The sequence below is a fragment of the Rhynchophorus ferrugineus genome, unplaced genomic scaffold (genome assembly GCF_030347505.1).
Source record: "Rhynchophorus ferrugineus isolate W39M unplaced genomic scaffold, kcgeb_rfMv2 rfM4, whole genome shotgun sequence".
Lineage (NCBI taxonomy): Eukaryota > Metazoa > Arthropoda > Insecta > Coleoptera > Curculionidae > Rhynchophorus > Rhynchophorus ferrugineus.
Genome location: NW_027472583.1, coordinates 755,938 through 772,928, shown reverse-complemented (window position 1 = coordinate 772,928; position 16,991 = coordinate 755,938). Strand labels below are relative to the sequence as shown.

General features: G+C 33.5%; 4 protein-coding genes and 1 long non-coding RNA gene across 8 annotated transcripts in view; 1 reads left to right on the top strand and 4 right to left on the bottom strand.

Annotated features, from left to right (window-relative positions):
• The window catches only part of Eip74EF (Ecdysone-induced protein E74), a 174,964-nt gene extending 167,969 nt beyond the window's left edge, over positions 1–6,995 (top strand). For all 3 annotated transcript variants that reach the window (XM_076402570.1, XM_076402569.1, XM_076402571.1), the window contains 3 exons: positions 4,513–4,763; positions 4,827–5,062; positions 5,128–6,995. In XM_076402570.1, the coding sequence (XP_076258685.1) occupies positions 4,513–4,763; positions 4,827–5,062; positions 5,128–5,239 (599 nt within the window). In that variant the 3' untranslated portion in view covers positions 5,240–6,995. The remainder of the gene's footprint in view (positions 1–4,512; positions 4,764–4,826; positions 5,063–5,127) is intronic.
• On the bottom strand, positions 2,044–3,382 carry LOC143195456 (uncharacterized). The gene is made up of 2 exons (XR_013005539.1): positions 3,107–3,382; positions 2,044–2,205 (listed from the first exon to the last, which is right to left on the bottom strand). It is a non-coding gene; the product is annotated as an uncharacterized LOC143195456 (long non-coding RNA).
• A 511-nt stretch (positions 6,996–7,506) lies between the features above and the next one.
• Karl (lipocalin/cytosolic fatty acid-binding protein Karl) lies at positions 7,507–9,476 on the bottom strand. Its single transcript, XM_076402573.1, has 4 exons — positions 9,240–9,476; positions 8,313–8,538; positions 8,071–8,161; positions 7,507–7,910 (listed from the first exon to the last, which is right to left on the bottom strand). The coding sequence occupies exons 1-4, from the start codon at positions 9,366–9,368 to the stop codon at positions 7,676–7,678; spliced, it is 681 nt and encodes a 226-aa protein (XP_076258688.1). The 5' UTR covers positions 9,369–9,476; the 3' UTR covers positions 7,507–7,675.
• Positions 9,477–11,126: 1,650 nt separating this feature from the next.
• LOC143194856 (uncharacterized) lies at positions 11,127–14,600 on the bottom strand. The gene is made up of 2 exons (XM_076401597.1): positions 14,106–14,600; positions 11,127–14,003 (listed from the first exon to the last, which is right to left on the bottom strand). The coding sequence occupies exons 1-2, from the start codon at positions 14,122–14,124 to the stop codon at positions 13,138–13,140; spliced, it is 885 nt and encodes a 294-aa protein (XP_076257712.1). The 5' UTR covers positions 14,125–14,600; the 3' UTR covers positions 11,127–13,137.
• On the bottom strand, positions 14,208–15,513 carry LOC143194855 (uncharacterized). Of its 2 annotated transcripts, XM_076401596.1 has the most exons (3): positions 15,064–15,513; positions 14,885–15,003; positions 14,208–14,600 (listed from the first exon to the last, which is right to left on the bottom strand). In XM_076401596.1, the coding sequence occupies exons 1-3, from the start codon at positions 15,383–15,385 to the stop codon at positions 14,208–14,210; spliced, it is 834 nt and encodes a 277-aa protein (XP_076257711.1). In that variant the 5' UTR covers positions 15,386–15,513. The 2 variants fall into 2 exon arrangements, with proteins under 2 accessions (XP_076257711.1, XP_076257710.1); XM_076401595.1 differs by having other exon boundaries at positions 14,885–15,513.
• Positions 15,514–16,991: the final 1,478 nt, after the last annotated feature.

Below are 16,991 nucleotides of genomic sequence, written 5' to 3'. Positions count from 1 at the left end.
CATAATTATATCTCCAATTAATTTAAAAAATATATTTGTTTTTTCCGTATTTTTAACGAAGCTAAAAACTTTTTCTTTTTTACGAGGAGAGCATTTTGAAATGTTAATTTGGTTGAAAATTAATTTTGCAATATAAAAACGTTAGTATATATTTTTAAATTATCATGGAATAAAATGCAAAAGATATAATGTAACCTATGTTAGAATTATTAAAATTAAATTTACCCTTTACTGTATATTTAAATGAATGACAGGAAAGATACATTTTGAGACTTAAAAAGAGCTTACGAAATAATTTTTTCAGTTTAGGTAATAACCTAAGGTTTAACGGTCTTAAAGCAGGATAATAACACGATTGTTTGGTTGAAAACGACCATTTTTGGGTCTTACTATTTTTAATTATAGCAGTGGTTAACTATTAAGGTGAAAATAAAGTTAGTTTTCATGAAAAATTCGACGAATCGGTTGCATAACTATCAATTTCTCTGATAACAGAAAACGAACGACACTTCATAGTCTTAGAATGTTTACGTCGTTAAGACAACAACAAACAACGCTATTTAGGTTTGTACGTCCTGTATACGAGCCGACGCATCCTCCTTTTCGCACAAACCTAATCCCCATTGACCTTGTGCTGTATCAATAACCCCATTCTGTTTGCAACAGATAATTTCTCTCTGCTTGAAGTAATGATATCGACTGCATCTTGCCTCGGCGTTGCCAAGTCGCCCGCCGATTGTATAACGCTGGTGTATCGAAACAAATGATAACGGAGCTGCTGTTTAAATAAAGATAAAGGCGAGCAGAAAAACGTAAAATTGTTATGTATTTATTTTAAAAAAATCATTAGGAATTTTACAGCCCTTGCTTATCCCCGCATGAAAATAATTCAAATGGTTATGAATATTGACCATATTGATGTTCTACATATGGTGTTGGGCGGAAATACTTTCGCAATAGTCGAAAAGTAAATACCAATTTAAAATAGCAGTAAGGTTTCCTGCGAACGCAAGATATGGAACCGAAAAAGCCGCAAATCTAAAAATAGTTATTTCCGTGGCCCGAACTTAAAAATACACTGGCTGCTTTCGTGTACGCTCTCGCTACTGGCGAGCAGTGTCAGCTCGGGCTTCGGCGATTGGTCGAGGAATTTGCCATTTGGCGCCAATGGCGGTCGAGCTACTTGAAGGGTGTTCTTGTTGATGGGATGGAGGGGGGTTGCCAATGAATGCTATTTTTGACGCGTATAGATAATGGGGTGGATTCGAAATATCACATTTTGTTTCGATAAAAATGAACGACAGAATGTTTGGAGGTCTGCTCATGCGCACTTCGTTTATTTTTAAATCATAATTGATATTTACAAATCTCTTTTGAATCTAGCTTTATGCCATTAACATAATTTTGTAAAGATTGCAAAGTGGTAGTCTAACGTCAGGGTAACATCCCAATCTGTCTCAGTTCTAATCACTAAAGATGTGTCTTTTCATGGTAGAAAACAATCTTCTGCTTGGTAGGAGCAGCTCGTGATGCACAATTCCTTTTCAATCCCTCCAAATATCACCTTCTTTGGTGTCAATGTGGGCATTGTGATCGTGTGTAAAACTTCTCCATAGTTTGGCCACAAAAAGTAAGCAATTGCTTAATATATCGAGTCTTGGGGCATCAGAAACAGCATCAAAAAAAAATGTTAGCACGTGAAAGGCTGTTCGAAAATCTCTCTGTTACTTATGGATGGGGTAGCCCCATAGTTGTGGATTACTTAAGGTATCAAGTAGTCTGAATCCGACACTGGCAATAGGTTTTGACTGAGTAGTGACGGACGCTTCATATGTAGAACATATTTATGGAGATATATTATAATAGGGCTTAGGAAAATACTTGTCCATCGTTCTATATATTATATATATCCTATATATTATATATATATATATATATATATATATATATATATATATATATATATATATATATATATATATAATTCACAAGTTTTTATTTATTAACGTATACAAGTTTTTAAGAAAAAAATCAATAAACTAATTAACCTCAATTATATTACAGAACATTCAAAATATCATATTAATTTGTTGGAAAATCTTCATCATGTATTTCTGTCAATTAACTTTTCTGTTTAAATCGACGAAAAGGACGAATTGTTTTAATATCCAGCTTATTCGCCAGATTTAGTTGCTGTGGACTTTTCTGAAATTAAAAAAAATCGTTAAAAATAATGTTCAACAAAACATCAAACATCTGCACATGGCCATATACATTTCGTATTCCAAATACATGCATTTTAGTAAAGGTAACTTATATTTGAAAATAAGACCAAAATATTAATTATAAGTATCTTAACCAATATAATTTTGTTTAAGTAAATGAACCCCTTCAAAATAATTAAATTTTTAATTGATGGTACGTTACAAATAACTTTTGAAAGGGCAACAAAATTTGGCAAAATTTTGGCTTATATATATATATATATATATATATATATATATATATATATATATATGTATGTACACATATATATACATATATATACCTCTTACCAAGTTTAAACTGTGAGTAATATTTTTATGATTTCTTCTGTTGTATCTTCTAAAAAACTGGGATTTTTCTTCCAAGGAAAACGACGTCTCGTTTTTTTATTTCCACACAAACACTGGATACACAACACTTTTAAGACTGAACATACGTTATATCCAAATAATAGTGATTTTAATTAAAGCACAAAACTGCTGAACATACGCTTTGTTAGACACACAAAAATGCTATCATAAACAAACAGAAACAAACCATACAAACAAACAATCGGGTAATAGAAATGAGCCAATCAAATGCCTTTGTAGGGCAATCCAAACGAACCAATGCTAAAAGTGGTCTCAGTATCTGTATTAGTGGGACCATGCGAAACGAACGTTAAACCTCTATATAATACTCTATGTCTATAACCAAATTAAATGCCCTTCAAATGATTAATTTCCTATACTGTAAATCAAAGTTGATAATATCAACTATCAATTAAGCTGCAGCCAAAATGTTTATCATCAACATGCTATAATTGCATCAAACCGTGATATATTTATATATAAAATAGTACCGTTTGCCGGGCAATAAAAAAGCGATAGTCCGAGTAAAACGATGAAAGCAAAAGTTGACAGGCCCTCCTCTCTTCGTCCGCCGCCTTCTGCTCCGTAACTTCTGTCTTCCTCGTTACCGTGGTCCGCGTGCACCCGCGCGCCATCTCGTTTCGTCTCTCGTTTTGCACCGTTCGTTTTTTGTTGTTATTGTTGCGCCCACGGGACGGCCGTCTGCACTGGATGCACCACGAACCAATAACATGGCGACTGTGGAATCGTGGCTGCTTCGGTCACTAGTTCAGCGACCCGCTGGCAGCGCCTTTCCGCGATTTCAAGGTCAGTCTAAAACGCCAGACAGCCCAACGTTCGGCTTCCGTTTGCAACGTTGCCGTCCGTCCCGTCGGTCCGTGTCGCCAATCCGTCCAGTTCCCCGATACTCCCCCCTTCCTCTCCCCCTGGGACCGGCACGACCGCGCCGCCGTCCCATCTACCCCGCAACACATTAACACAATAATCCACATCGCCAAACGCGTATCTAGTTCTTAGTTTTCGCCCTTCTATAACAGTTTAACCGATCCGTCAAGTTCTAGCCATGCTCGCTCGCGAATTCTTGAAGAATGTTTACCAGGAAATAATCCTGTCCATTCTTTGTCGTTGTTAACATTAACCATCATCTGGACCATAATTAAATGGCTTCTTCGGGAAAAGTTAAACAAAATCGCTTTTTAAAATAGTTTATTTCTTATAAAAATGTTATTGATAAGCTGCAAAGTACCAGACTCGTTCGAAAATAAGCGAAATTTTTATTCGTCTACATTAATGCTTATCTCTGTTACAAATTACTTTGTGTTCCTGAGAGGCAGCAATTGATAACACCACTTTTGGTCTGAAACAAGAAATAAATTTTATTTACACTTCTATTTCCAGTCCGAGTCAAACTACAACTCCCTCTACTAGTTATTCGTCTTCTTTTTTATTTAAGAAATTATACTGTCCATCCCTTGTCGTTTTTAACTTTAACCATCTTTCGAACCGTCATCATATGGCTCCTACCCGGTCATTATTTCGCTTACGGAAAAGATAAACAAAATCGGTTTTTAAGATAGAGAGTTTATTTCCTATAAAAATGTTATTGATACGCTGCAAAATACCAGACGCGTTCGAAAAATAAATGAAATTTTGGTTTGGTACAAGAAAGAAACTTTATTTTCTATCCTCAGTACGAGTTAAACTACAACGTAAATAATTCCACCTCGTATACTTTAGAAAAACATAATAAACATCGTAGATCGCATTTAAAACTTTTTTTTTCTGTTTACATACAGAAACATCCAGTCGATCCCGTTACATTATATCTAATCAAAATATTTTTAGATTTTATCTCTTTTAAAGCATAACATTATAAACACGTTTATTTCTCCTCCAGATTTAGACCCCTACCAAACCTACTTACTGCAAACACAACAGCATCACGTGAATCACCCCCACCAGTCCGTGCATCACCATCCGCATCACCCGGCCGCGTCGCCCTTCACTACCCCCTCGCCCCCGTCGCCGCCGCTCAGACACGCCGGCATCCCCACGTCGGTGATCCAGGCAGCCTCCAGTTCCGTCTTCGACGATCCCTACTACCTGGGATTCTCGCCCCGGAAACTCAAGAAGGTGAAGAAACAAAAGGTAAGCGCTCACCTCGAACGACAACCGACAATCGATGGTACTATACGCGATGTCTTTTTGCAGGTTGGCGAACCAGGAACGGCGCCCAAACGGAAAAGTCGCGAGGGTTCGACGACGTATCTCTGGGAATTTTTGCTCAAGCTCCTGCAGGACAGGGAATACTGTCCCAGGTACATCAAGTGGACCAATAGGGAGAAGGGTATCTTCAAACTGGTCGATTCCAAGGCGGTATCCAGGCTGTGGGGTATGCACAAGAACAAGCCCGACATGAATTACGAGACCATGGGCAGAGCTCTAAGGTAAGTACGCGAAATTATCGATTCCCACTCCGTATACTAAAACCGTGTTCTTGTTCGATCAACAGGTACTATTATCAGAGAGGAATCTTGGCCAAAGTGGACGGCCAGCGTCTGGTGTATCAATTCGTCGAGGTACCCAAAGACATCGTCGAAATCGATTGTACGGGAGCGGCGTGAACGATCCCGAAACGTCCCAAGTCACTCAGTAACACTTTTGTTTTCCTTCTGTCCAAAAACATAGTACAAGCAAAGACTATTTCTTTAGAGGTAGCTATTTATTGATAACCGTTTCGGACAACATACAACGAAAGTAGTGTTTCAAGGTAGTAATCGACTCGGCGAACAAACAAAAAAAAACAAAATTAAGAGAGAAGAAATTACACGCGAAACTGAAGAAGACTGTGCAGTTCTGATTCGTTTTTGATCTCGGTTTTTATTTAACTCAGATTGGTTGTGACGGACGATCATACTTTAAAACGGTTGTGGTAGTTAATGTAAGGTTTTTTTTACGGTATCTGTGAGAAACGAAATTGATTCACCCTCCTCCATCGCGAAGTCGCACGGTGTATGGAGTAAATGAGATATTGGTGCAATATAGCAAGAACCTTATGCCTGTAAATCGTATGAAAAATGCTCAAACCACATAACTTTTTATACAATATATTTTCATCGAATACTCCAATTTTTTCGAGGAATGTTCCTGATGAAGATGACGAAGAGGTGTTGTTTAACACTAACAATATCAGTTGACTGTGAAAGGTGCCTAATGAATGAAGAGAATGGTATAAGCAGATTTTTACATATTTACTTCTTGTTGTAGATTAATTAAATATATTGATCTCGGATTTTGATTTACTATAAAAAAAAAGAAAAACATGTACTTAGATGGATATAATAATAACAAGCGTCCTTTGTATGATAACATGCGAAATATCCTGTTTAAACCAGACCAGATAACGGACGCTTGTATGTTAACTTTAAGAGAACCCTTAACTATAACGAACACCCTGTAAAATAAATGTTTAATGTTTTTTATTTTGTAATAGTATAAATGTACAATTGTATAGTATTTATTTTATTATTTTTGTTTTTCGGAGAAGCAAAAAGGAATACGTTTTGTGATTTTTAAAAAAATTCGTTAGTAGTGTTGAAAACAGTTTTCAAAAATATTTAAAATAACAAACTCGTCCATGTACCTAAAATCAGTGTCTTTTCAACGATCAATTGCTTTGTGCTTTAGCATCAAAAAACTTAAGAGAAATCAACAATAGTGCAAAATGAATTCAGGTTTAAAAAAAATGTATCTTTTCTACAATACAAAGAACTAAATATATATCTGTTACAATCTAGAATACTTAATGTACAATATCTCCGTGACTATAGAATGAAATAATAATAAATTTTATATAATAATTTAAAACGATCGTAGATATAAGATGAGTGGATTTTTTATACGAAATTTAGGAAACTTTATTGGTGATCCAGTTTGATGAAAATACTCAAGACCCTACTAAACTGCATCATCCATGTTAGCGACTATTTAAAACACATGTTATGAACAGTTTAAAGAGGCATGTTAAATTTCTCCATATAGCCTTTATGAATAACAGAAATATGTGCCCTTTCCCGAAGGCATTTCGGGAAAGTTCTTTGTCCTAGACAAACGAATGTTCTAATAGATTGAAAGTTGATAAAATAAGGAAAATTTTGAATTGGTGATAAATGTTAATATTATTGTTTGTATATAAAATAGATTTTTATTGTATCGGATCAACATCATTAAATAAAAAAAAAACATATTTTAAGTTGATCGTAAGGAAGGAAATATGTTTTTAAATAATTGTATATGTTTATATATAGGTTAAGACAGGTAATTTTATTATATAGTTTATGTCATATTTTTGTCTTTAAAAAATAAAGTTCCAAAAATATGTTTTTAGTGTTTCATTTACCAATAGTTGGGATCTTCTCACGATTACCAATTTTAAATAGAAAAACGTTTTTTATATATATCAAACGTTTATCTTAACACTAAACAATTATTATTCTATTGTTTTTTCTCCTGAGACATTATTAATATTTTTTGGATATTTGAAATTAAACTTTGTTAAAATAATAATTAAAATATATATTAATTATAAGAACTAACGATGAAATCTAATTAATTTTGTTGTCAGAACACAAGTATTTAAATCAAATTAATATATGCCGGCGCCACCTATTGACACATTGACATAGAATAAGCTATATAGTAAAAAAGGAAACTGTAACAGATCAAATATTAAATTTAGATAGGGGTTTTTATGTTTGACTGAACTAAAATTTTAAATAGTGTCTCCCACTAAAATTGTGTAAAACTTTTAGGTATGTTTTTACAGGAGAAAACAAAGAAAGCATTTTCTATGTTAAGGGTATGAGTGATTTATAGTAAGGTAGCTGTGAGATTGTCATGATTAAATTATGTATTCTTATGCGTGTGTCTATATAGAATATTATTAAGCTTTTAGACCATTTTATAGTTTTTTATAATAAAGTACAAAAATAACTGTGAATATCAGAAACTCTACAATTAGATACATTATCTCTGTTTTATAATACTCTTCAAAAATCATTTTAACCGTGATGATGTTTCATTGGATGTCTTCTGGACGATATCCCATTCGGCCTGTCAATGTTTAATAAAACTGTTGGAGGTAAATCGCTAAAATTTGTCCCATTACAGTCCACCTGTGACATATTGAACATGTATGATACATCGATATCATACCGCGGCAATTTATCTCTTAAATAGGATATGACGTTTATGCCAAGTGTGGATTCTCTGCTCATTATGAAACTCGACAGATATCTGGAATGTAAAAATGGAACGTATATAATAACAGAATTTAAATGGCGCTTAAGAAGGTATATGGATTTGGAAATATATTTTATTGCCATTTAGATCCTCTCTCTCAAAATTCGAGTTTTACTGTTATCGAAATGTTATAATACTCATAATGTTATAATACCTTGGTACTTTGGATTTTTCTGCACAGTGAAGCAATAGTGCCCAGGATATATAGTCGGAATCCAATACGTATGTGTTATAAACACCTTCATCTAATAAAAAAAGATCTTATAATAATTATGAACTTAACTGTTCTGTTTGCTATTATAATATTGTTCTATCTAATTATATTCAAAAAATTGTATGTTATTATTTTTTGAAGCATTTCGTATGAACTTTAATAATCGGAAATCATTTATTTACAAGTGTCCTCGGAATGAGCCCAATGAGCAGGTTCCGCGGGGTTCGGAATGACCCAGGTGATGTTCCCTAATAGTTGTTCATTGATGGGATCATCGGTGAAACTGTAGGTGAAGTTCATTGTGATGACATCGTTGGAGGACATCGTGAAGTCGGCACGCATACATCGATAGGCCAAAGCTTCTTCTGAACTGGCGTAGTATTCGATGACATACCATTTTCCCAACAACTGCAAGAAAATTTAGTTATATTCAAATTAATATAAAATAGCGAATGCGTTAAAAACAACTTCAAAAAAACTGTTATTCATAGTTATATATATGTTCTCAATAGTATCTCGTTGTATAAAGAGCATGGCATATTATAACTAAAATTTGGTAGTAACAGAAAATGGTGAAGGAAATTTTTTTATAGTATATTGCTGTATAATAATTTAAAATAAACCGTTTCACTTTTTATGATAAAACTGTTTATTTTAATAAAATAGAGTTCAATAAATGATATTATATAGTTATGTACGCGTTCATAATTACTTCTAACTTTATATAAGCCATACTAAAATGGCAATGGTAACAAAACATGGCGAAAGCGCTCAATTACAATACAATTCAGTATACTTATTTAAAGTTAACTCTTTAATATTTATATCAAAATTGTTTCTTTCAGTATTACAAATGTAAACAATAATTTTATATTGTAATGTATGTGTTTTTAATTATATCTATTTTTAAATAGGGCATATTGAAAATAACAAGAAAAACTTAAAATGGCGAAGGCGCTTTGTTATATCACAATGATTTAAAATAAACCCTTTTAGAAATTATTTAACATTTTTTTGTTGCGGCATTGTAAATGTAATTAGCATTTCGATTGTAGTCCTCCAAATTATAACGAATTATTTTTATAGTATAACCATAATGCCGTACTTACATCTTCCACATTGAAATTCCTGATGGCTTTCACTAAAGGACATTTAGTTTTATCCTCCGGCCGTCTTCGGTAGGACTCCACACAAATTATTAAAACTAACAACGAAAACACTAACGAAAATCGAGCCATTTAATTATTTTTACAAAAAAAAATATTGGTGTGAATAGAGAATGAAATATTTTATGGGAGAGCTAAAATTTATTTATCAAAAAAATACTGTTCCGCCGACGGAAATAATGACATTTCTGTTCGTTTATCAACAAAGTTGTGGGTTGTTTGAAACACAACTGGTGTATAAAAATATATTTTGATAATTATTTTTCTTTGAATAAACTACATAAAATAAGTAATAACATACCTGATTTTTGGGAATTCTGGTATAATAGTCATGAAAACAATATGTATATATATCTAAATCTATTTCTATGAAGTATATCCTTAACTACCCATAAAAGCCAACATTCTCGGTTACAACAGTGTCTGTTTAATATATTCAATATTTAAAAACATTTTATTTTAATTAAATAATCGAGAATTTCGGAATCCAAATGAAATATATGAAGTAACATTATTAACAAATAAAATAATACTGATTAAGACTATATCAATTTGGTAAGGTTATGGCGAGTGCGCCGGGAATCTATTTCATAATTTTTTAAATTGCTGTTTAATAGATTTTTGGAGTTATATTTTCAATTAGTTGCGTTTTAATTGGTGTAGGAATAATCGGATAGTATTTCGAAGAAGATCCAGAGGACAGTGATATGGTATAACAACTCAAATTGGGTTGTAAGAGTCACACGTATTTAATGTTAAGGCTGGTCATCGTTAAATCGGTTTTATATCGAATAATGGCCTGGACTGTCGGTACTTTTTATCGTCTCGTGTCCCCCCTGCCTCTCTCCTGATTATCGCTGCGTACTTGTCGGCTTCTTCCTCTTTAACTCGAAGCGTCTGTGTCAAGGTCAATCGACATTCTTTCGGATGATGGGTGCGGATCGTTGACCTACTAATTTATTTCAACTAAATGCGTTCCTTGCTCATCCTCCTTCTGCTCGAACCCAAACACCTTCGGATGTTTGGTAAATATTTCAGTGCGCTTTTCCGAAAATTACTCTTCGTTCGTAACAATGCTGGTTCTTTGATGTTTAATGAACATTTTTGTATGCCTAGCTGTTTCTGACGACCTCTTGTGTATATCTTTCATCAGGTCTACACTTTCTTTTATGAATTAGGTCAAGTATGCTTTATATGTTACCAGATATATATGCGTTGTTGTACGAACAATTTGGGCATTCTATGTTCTATACTATACTATATATATAAGTTTTATTCCCACAGTGTTAGATATATTAGTTGATAAGAAACATTGTTCTAGTTACATTTTACACATCCATCACTATATTTTATAGCCAAATTATGATTTTTATTAAGGTTGGATTGCTAAGGTGACACATCGTTAAACAGAAAGAGGACAAACCAGGTTTTTTTGCAGAAATCATCTTATCTCTAAATTAATTTTAAAGGATTAAGGGACAGATTATGTTACTGTGTACACAACCAGTACGTTTGTGATCAACTTCATGTAGAAGTAATTTTGTTGAACAGCGACATTGACGTGAATGTTTTGTTTTGACAGTTTTATTGGTTAACGAAAACATCGATATGTTAATACATGACTTGCGAAACTCCTGAATATATTGGATGTAATTCTGTGAGTTCATCGTTTATATATATAAACTAGCTGACCCGACAGACTTCGTCCTGTCAAAAAGATTTGTAATGTGGCAGTTTTTGTGCCTACGTATTTTAAAAAATTCTCCTGAACAGAACCATCACCCTGGTGATAGGGCGTTGTGAATAAAAAATAATTAAATAAAACATATATAAGGATTGAAAAGTAAGTAATCGCTTTATTGTTAATCATGTGAATCATAATTATTATTATTATTATCATTATATTGCTTTGTGGTATACGATGTTTTTTGTTTGATTACCTGGCGCATAGATAAACAAATCTGATGGTTTTCCAACACGGGAACAGGCAACATACAATTGACCATGTGAGAAACATGGGTTTTCTAGATTAATACCACAAACACTTAATGATTGCCCCTGGGACTTGTTTATAGTCATAGCAAAAGCAAGCCGTCAACATGTCTATAGGAAATTTGCCATTACCAATGTCAATGAGTTGTTTAGAGAATATGTTTCCAGATTGGTCATTTTGCAACTCGACACGCATATTCTTGCTTAAATGAAGTACTTTAACATGTTTCCACAAATTGGAGGACTTTAGACATGCATTGAGTTCATCAGCTGGCGTTGATCGTGGAATCACTGGCAATGTTTGACGAAAATCTCCTGCTAATAAAATCATTGCACCACCAAATCGGTTATTATTGCTACGTAGATCTTTTAAGGTTCTGTCTAAAGCCTCCAAAGATTTTTTATGTGCCATCGTGCATTCATCCCAAACAATCAATTTACATTGCTGCAAAACCTTTGCCATTGCAGAGTTCTTCGAAACGTTGCAGGTTGGAGTTTCATTGCTTTGCATATTTAATGGCAATTTTAGTGCTGAATGGGCTGTTCGACCACCTTCAAGCAAAGTTGCTGCGATTCCCGACGAAGCGAGTGCAAGTGCAATTTTATTTTGTGAGCGAATTGTTGCTAATATTAATGAAATAAAAAAAGTTTTTCCTGTACCACCAGGTGCATCTAAGAAATAAATCCCTCCAGTTTCATCATTTGTTACTTTCATAAGAGTTTCAAATACATACTTCTGTTGTTCATTTAACAGTGGAAGATTTGTTTGAATTTATTCTTTCAAAGCGTTGAGATCATACAGTCTTTCTCGATGCAACTCTTGGTTAAAAGCGTCATGCATTGGACGATTGGGCGCGGTCAGGCCTAATTGAATTAATAGTTTGTTTGACATTATCAAGCACATGTCCTCAATTGAAATCAATGCTTCATTGTAAATTTCTTCACTGATTTGTATATTTGGATTTCCCATTCTATTCCGTATTTGATACAAAATATCATCACACATATAATATTTGTACTTCATCCACAAATCAATTGGGTTTGATGGGAAGCATGTAGATATGATTATAGAAAACAATGTTCGTATTTGATGAGTGTGTGATGATATTACAGCATCATTGAGAGTTTGATCCCAATGAGCGTCATTTTCAAGCAATTGCAAACGTTGACAGGCTTCTCTGTAGGATCCACACAATTCACCATCAACAGTTCGTAACTGTTGGAATGATGTTGGGCCACGTACATTGACTAATAGCAGTCGTAAATAAAAACATTCATCATTGCTTGGATGTACTGAATAAATCCGGCCAATCGCATCGGTGGAATATACATCTGTATATCCTGGAACTGGTTTTCCTTGTTTCCGTCGTATAAATCTCCTTGAGGATTGATTCCAGGTATAATATTTTGGCATTTCAGAATATAGCAATGTTTGTGCGAAATCATCGTTTTGGCATGTCTCAAAAAAACTGGTTAATGTAGTAGATGGTGGCTGAGCAGCTCTTTGTACTGCGTTCTGTGCTGTAAAATACACTCTTTGTCCATTTTCTAAATGCACAGCTAAGTGAACAACAGAAGGGTGTCTCTCATGAATAGGAAAAGAAAATATTCGCCAAACTGCTTCATTACTACTGACATAGCGGCCCATTTGGTATTGGGTAACTTCATCATTAGAATTCTCTGCACCAATTCCAATCACAGCCATATCACTCCCTTTGGTTACATATTTGCAAATGTATTTAATCGATTTCACTGAATGGCAAGATTCAACGTTGATGTGTGCTTTGAATGTCTTTGATAAAATGGGTGAATATGGAACAATCCAACGATTATCTATTTCAATATCTTGTTAATTTAATTTGACAATTGTTGATTTTCCATTGTCTGCTGTCGATCTGCGACGATACAATGGATAACCGTCATTACCAGTAATTGTTTCCGATATTAATGTCCGTGGATATCGTTTTGAACATTTACCATCCATCATACACGGTGAATTTTGATTAAGAGTTCCACAGGGACCATGTATCATGTTTTTGATAACTACCTCATGCAATCCAGGATCTACTTGTACATTAGGGATTTCAGCTGATATCACTGCATCAACTTCATTTGGCCTTATCTTTTCAACCAACCAAACCAAAATGTGTGCATGTGGCAATCCTCGTTTCTGCCACTCCACAGAATACATCCAGCAGCGTGTCTCACCAAACACATTATGTTTTACGATGAAATTCATTAAAGATTTCAACTTTTGTCTAAAGACTCTGGCTGTAATATCATGACGATCAATGGATGATTTCCCAGGTAATAACTCCTGCTTAATTTGTATCCATTGCGGATTGCATGTAAATGTGATGAACAAATCTGCTGTACCATAATGACGAACATACGACATGGCATCTTGAGCATATTCGTGCATATGCCGAGGGCTTCCGATGTATGTTGCTGGAAGAATAGTCATCCGACCGACATTCTGTGCATTTCCATCAGTATTAATCGCATCTCGAAGGTGAATATACTCTTCAGATCGGAGTTTGGTTTGATTCAACCTGATGAATGTTAATCTCTCCGTTTCAATTTTAACATACATGTCATCAACATATTTGTGATATAATCGCCGACATTTCAATATGTGATTATCTGCATTTTCCCGAATCATTAGGCGGTATGAATAATAGTTCATTGAACTGACTTTTTTGTTGGTTTCAGAACCTGTAAACAGATTTTGTTTTAATAACATTCAAATATAAAATTAAAATACATAATATAGTGACTGAGATATTATCGCCATAGCTAAACTAATATTTTAGTTACCTGTAATGGGATTTATCATTTTTATTGATAAATCGTAGCCATCTTCACCTTGCCAAAATATAATGGGATATTGCAGTGCATCATATGAGCGGTGTGTTTCCTTTATAGGTTGTAATTGAAAATTCCGACGATGTAAAAAATATCACGGGATTCCAAGTTTTCTCCAACTACAACGATAGCAACTTCATCAATAGTTGGTGCATTAAAACGTCTTGTATGTTGACCTGCAGGTGTTTTATCAGCTCTGATTACAATTTTGTGATTATCGGATGGCATCAGATCCAGGGCAGTTTTAAACAATATAATCAATTGATTGTGTTGATGAAATAAAGTTTGTAATTGTTCTACAATAGACCTTTTTACTAAATTGTTATGTGCACAACGCAGATCAATTTCTTGTGGTGAATTGCCCATAAAATAAATTTGCAGGAATTTGTTGTCGCTATCTGACACTGGTAACAGTGAACCTGCTCTGTGATATATTTGCCCTTGTATCTGTAAATAAAAAAAATATTATGGTGTGGTATAAATTAATGGATTGTCAATGATCAAACTTAAATAATATTTGATCTTAAAAAGTATATATTTAGTTTTAACTAATATCTATCAAATATAAAATATAATAAAAGTGTCACTGAAACTGAATCACCATATAATATGATGACTAAGTGATATATTTCGTAATGATTAAGAAATTGAAGATTAGTAACACATCTTAACTTTGGTGACAGAAAATTTTGTTCGCTAAAATAATTATGAGTAACTGCTATAATACATACCTTGAAAGTTGGCATAAAATTTTCCCGAACTGCATTTGTTGCCCCAAATGAAGTCATTTGAAAGCAATTGTTATATTGTTGAATATGTGTCAAAAAGTGTATAGAATCTGTTCCTATTCCTGAAACCAATGAGTACAATGGTTCTGGTGGTGGATCCAATTGTATCAATTTCACTTTACCATTTGCGCAACACAATCCATTGGCTTCGTTTTTGTATTTTAATGCCTTACAGTGTGAGCAAACCAAGTTCATAGAACCAATAACAACACATTGGTAGTTACTGTAGTCAATTGACACATCGTAACTGAAAGCAGCTGGATTCAAACTTGCGCGATTATTAGTTGAATGTCGCGCTCGCGCTTCACGCGTTTGTGATATCCGAATTCTTTCACGTTCATTTCCGTCGTCACGTTCTTGTGCAGTACGATTAGATCGGTAATTAGCTTGGTTTATAGCATTTCTGGTTCTTCTACCTAAATTGCTTCGTCTTATAGGAGGCATATCAAATATAAATTATTTTTTCACTAATCACGAACTAAACAAACACTAACTAACTAAACACTCTGCACAAAACACGATATACGAATTTGTTTCGTGTATCACTTGACAATTCATCTGTCATCTGTCAAAAGTCATCTGTAACAGACAACTTTTTTTTTTAAATTTGATATGACTTGAACTCAAATCCTTTTAAGCCGTACGAATTGTTTTATTTATTTAAAATTTGAATTAAATTTTAAACAAATAAAAAATTTTAAATAAATAAAACAATTCGTACGGATTAAAAGGATTTGAGTTCAAGTCATATCAAATTTAAAAAAAAAAAGTTGTCTGTTACAGATGACTTTTGACAGATGACAGATGAATTGTCAACTGATACACGAAACAAATTCAAACAAAAAGGGCTATTTTTAGGGTTTTTCCAGCAATAATTCTAATTTTTCTCGCCGTAAAAACCATCCCTGAACTTCAACGAACATTTTAAAAAAAGATTTGGCCAAATTGGTCCAGGCGTTGTTGAGTTATGCGCTTAGGAACATATTTTGCGATTCATTTTTATATATAAGATAAATATAAAATATATTTCACTATAGATATATATCTATAATGAAATATATATCTGTGAGATAAGATTTTATTGAGCGAGGTGTTTCCTTAATTTAATCCTGTTAAACTGTACGTCAACTTATTTAATATAACCTATAGTATATCCAAAGTTATTTTGTACGTACGTCATCTAAATTTGTGTCGTCAAAATGCCGCAATATTGTATCTACTCACAGTTTTAGTTCAGTTTGGCTTTGATATACAACAACATTCTAATCTAGATAAAATAAACAAAAATACCAAATATAATTCATTTTAACATCATAATATATCTAATGCATATACTATCGAAGGACTTAAAACTACAATTAAGTACACAGTTATAATAGTTTGTAAGTTGGGGTTCTGTTTGATTATATTTAAATTGAACTCTTTTCCTTACCACCTAAGAGTTAGTACGCTTGTTTTTTATGTAGTTGTATCCGCTGGAAGCCAAAGCCACATAATTAACAAATGTATATCCAAGTAACAATTTTACTATCACTAGAGAGCATATTTACCTTTTAGGCTTAATTCTTGTGTTCTTCGGTGCAGTGTTTCCTTGTAAAGATATTTTGATATCACTGTATTTCTCCTTCGTCTGTTAATACCTGTACACATTGCATTCTCCTTAATGTATTTGCCATATCTGCAAAAGAGTTACTATTCATTCTCTCCTGGTATATTTTAACCATATGCCCATGTGTATTCTTAACAATTACACACATATCTATGCACATAAATCTTTTATACTCTACAGTGATATTTCCTCAATTATTATTTATTAATTATATACTCACCTTTATTTGTTTCCACTTTCGTCACTCTGTCTTGGTATTGTCAGTACTGAATAATAATCCCATATTCAGAAAGTTTCATTCAAGTGAATATGTTCAGTGAAGCTATTCATTTTGAATTTATCTAATATTTATTCACAATTATATCACTTGTCAATTTCTTCTTCAATGTGTTTGACCGAGTTCATCAAAACCGAAGGTGTTATTTACCATTCCTGTGTTTA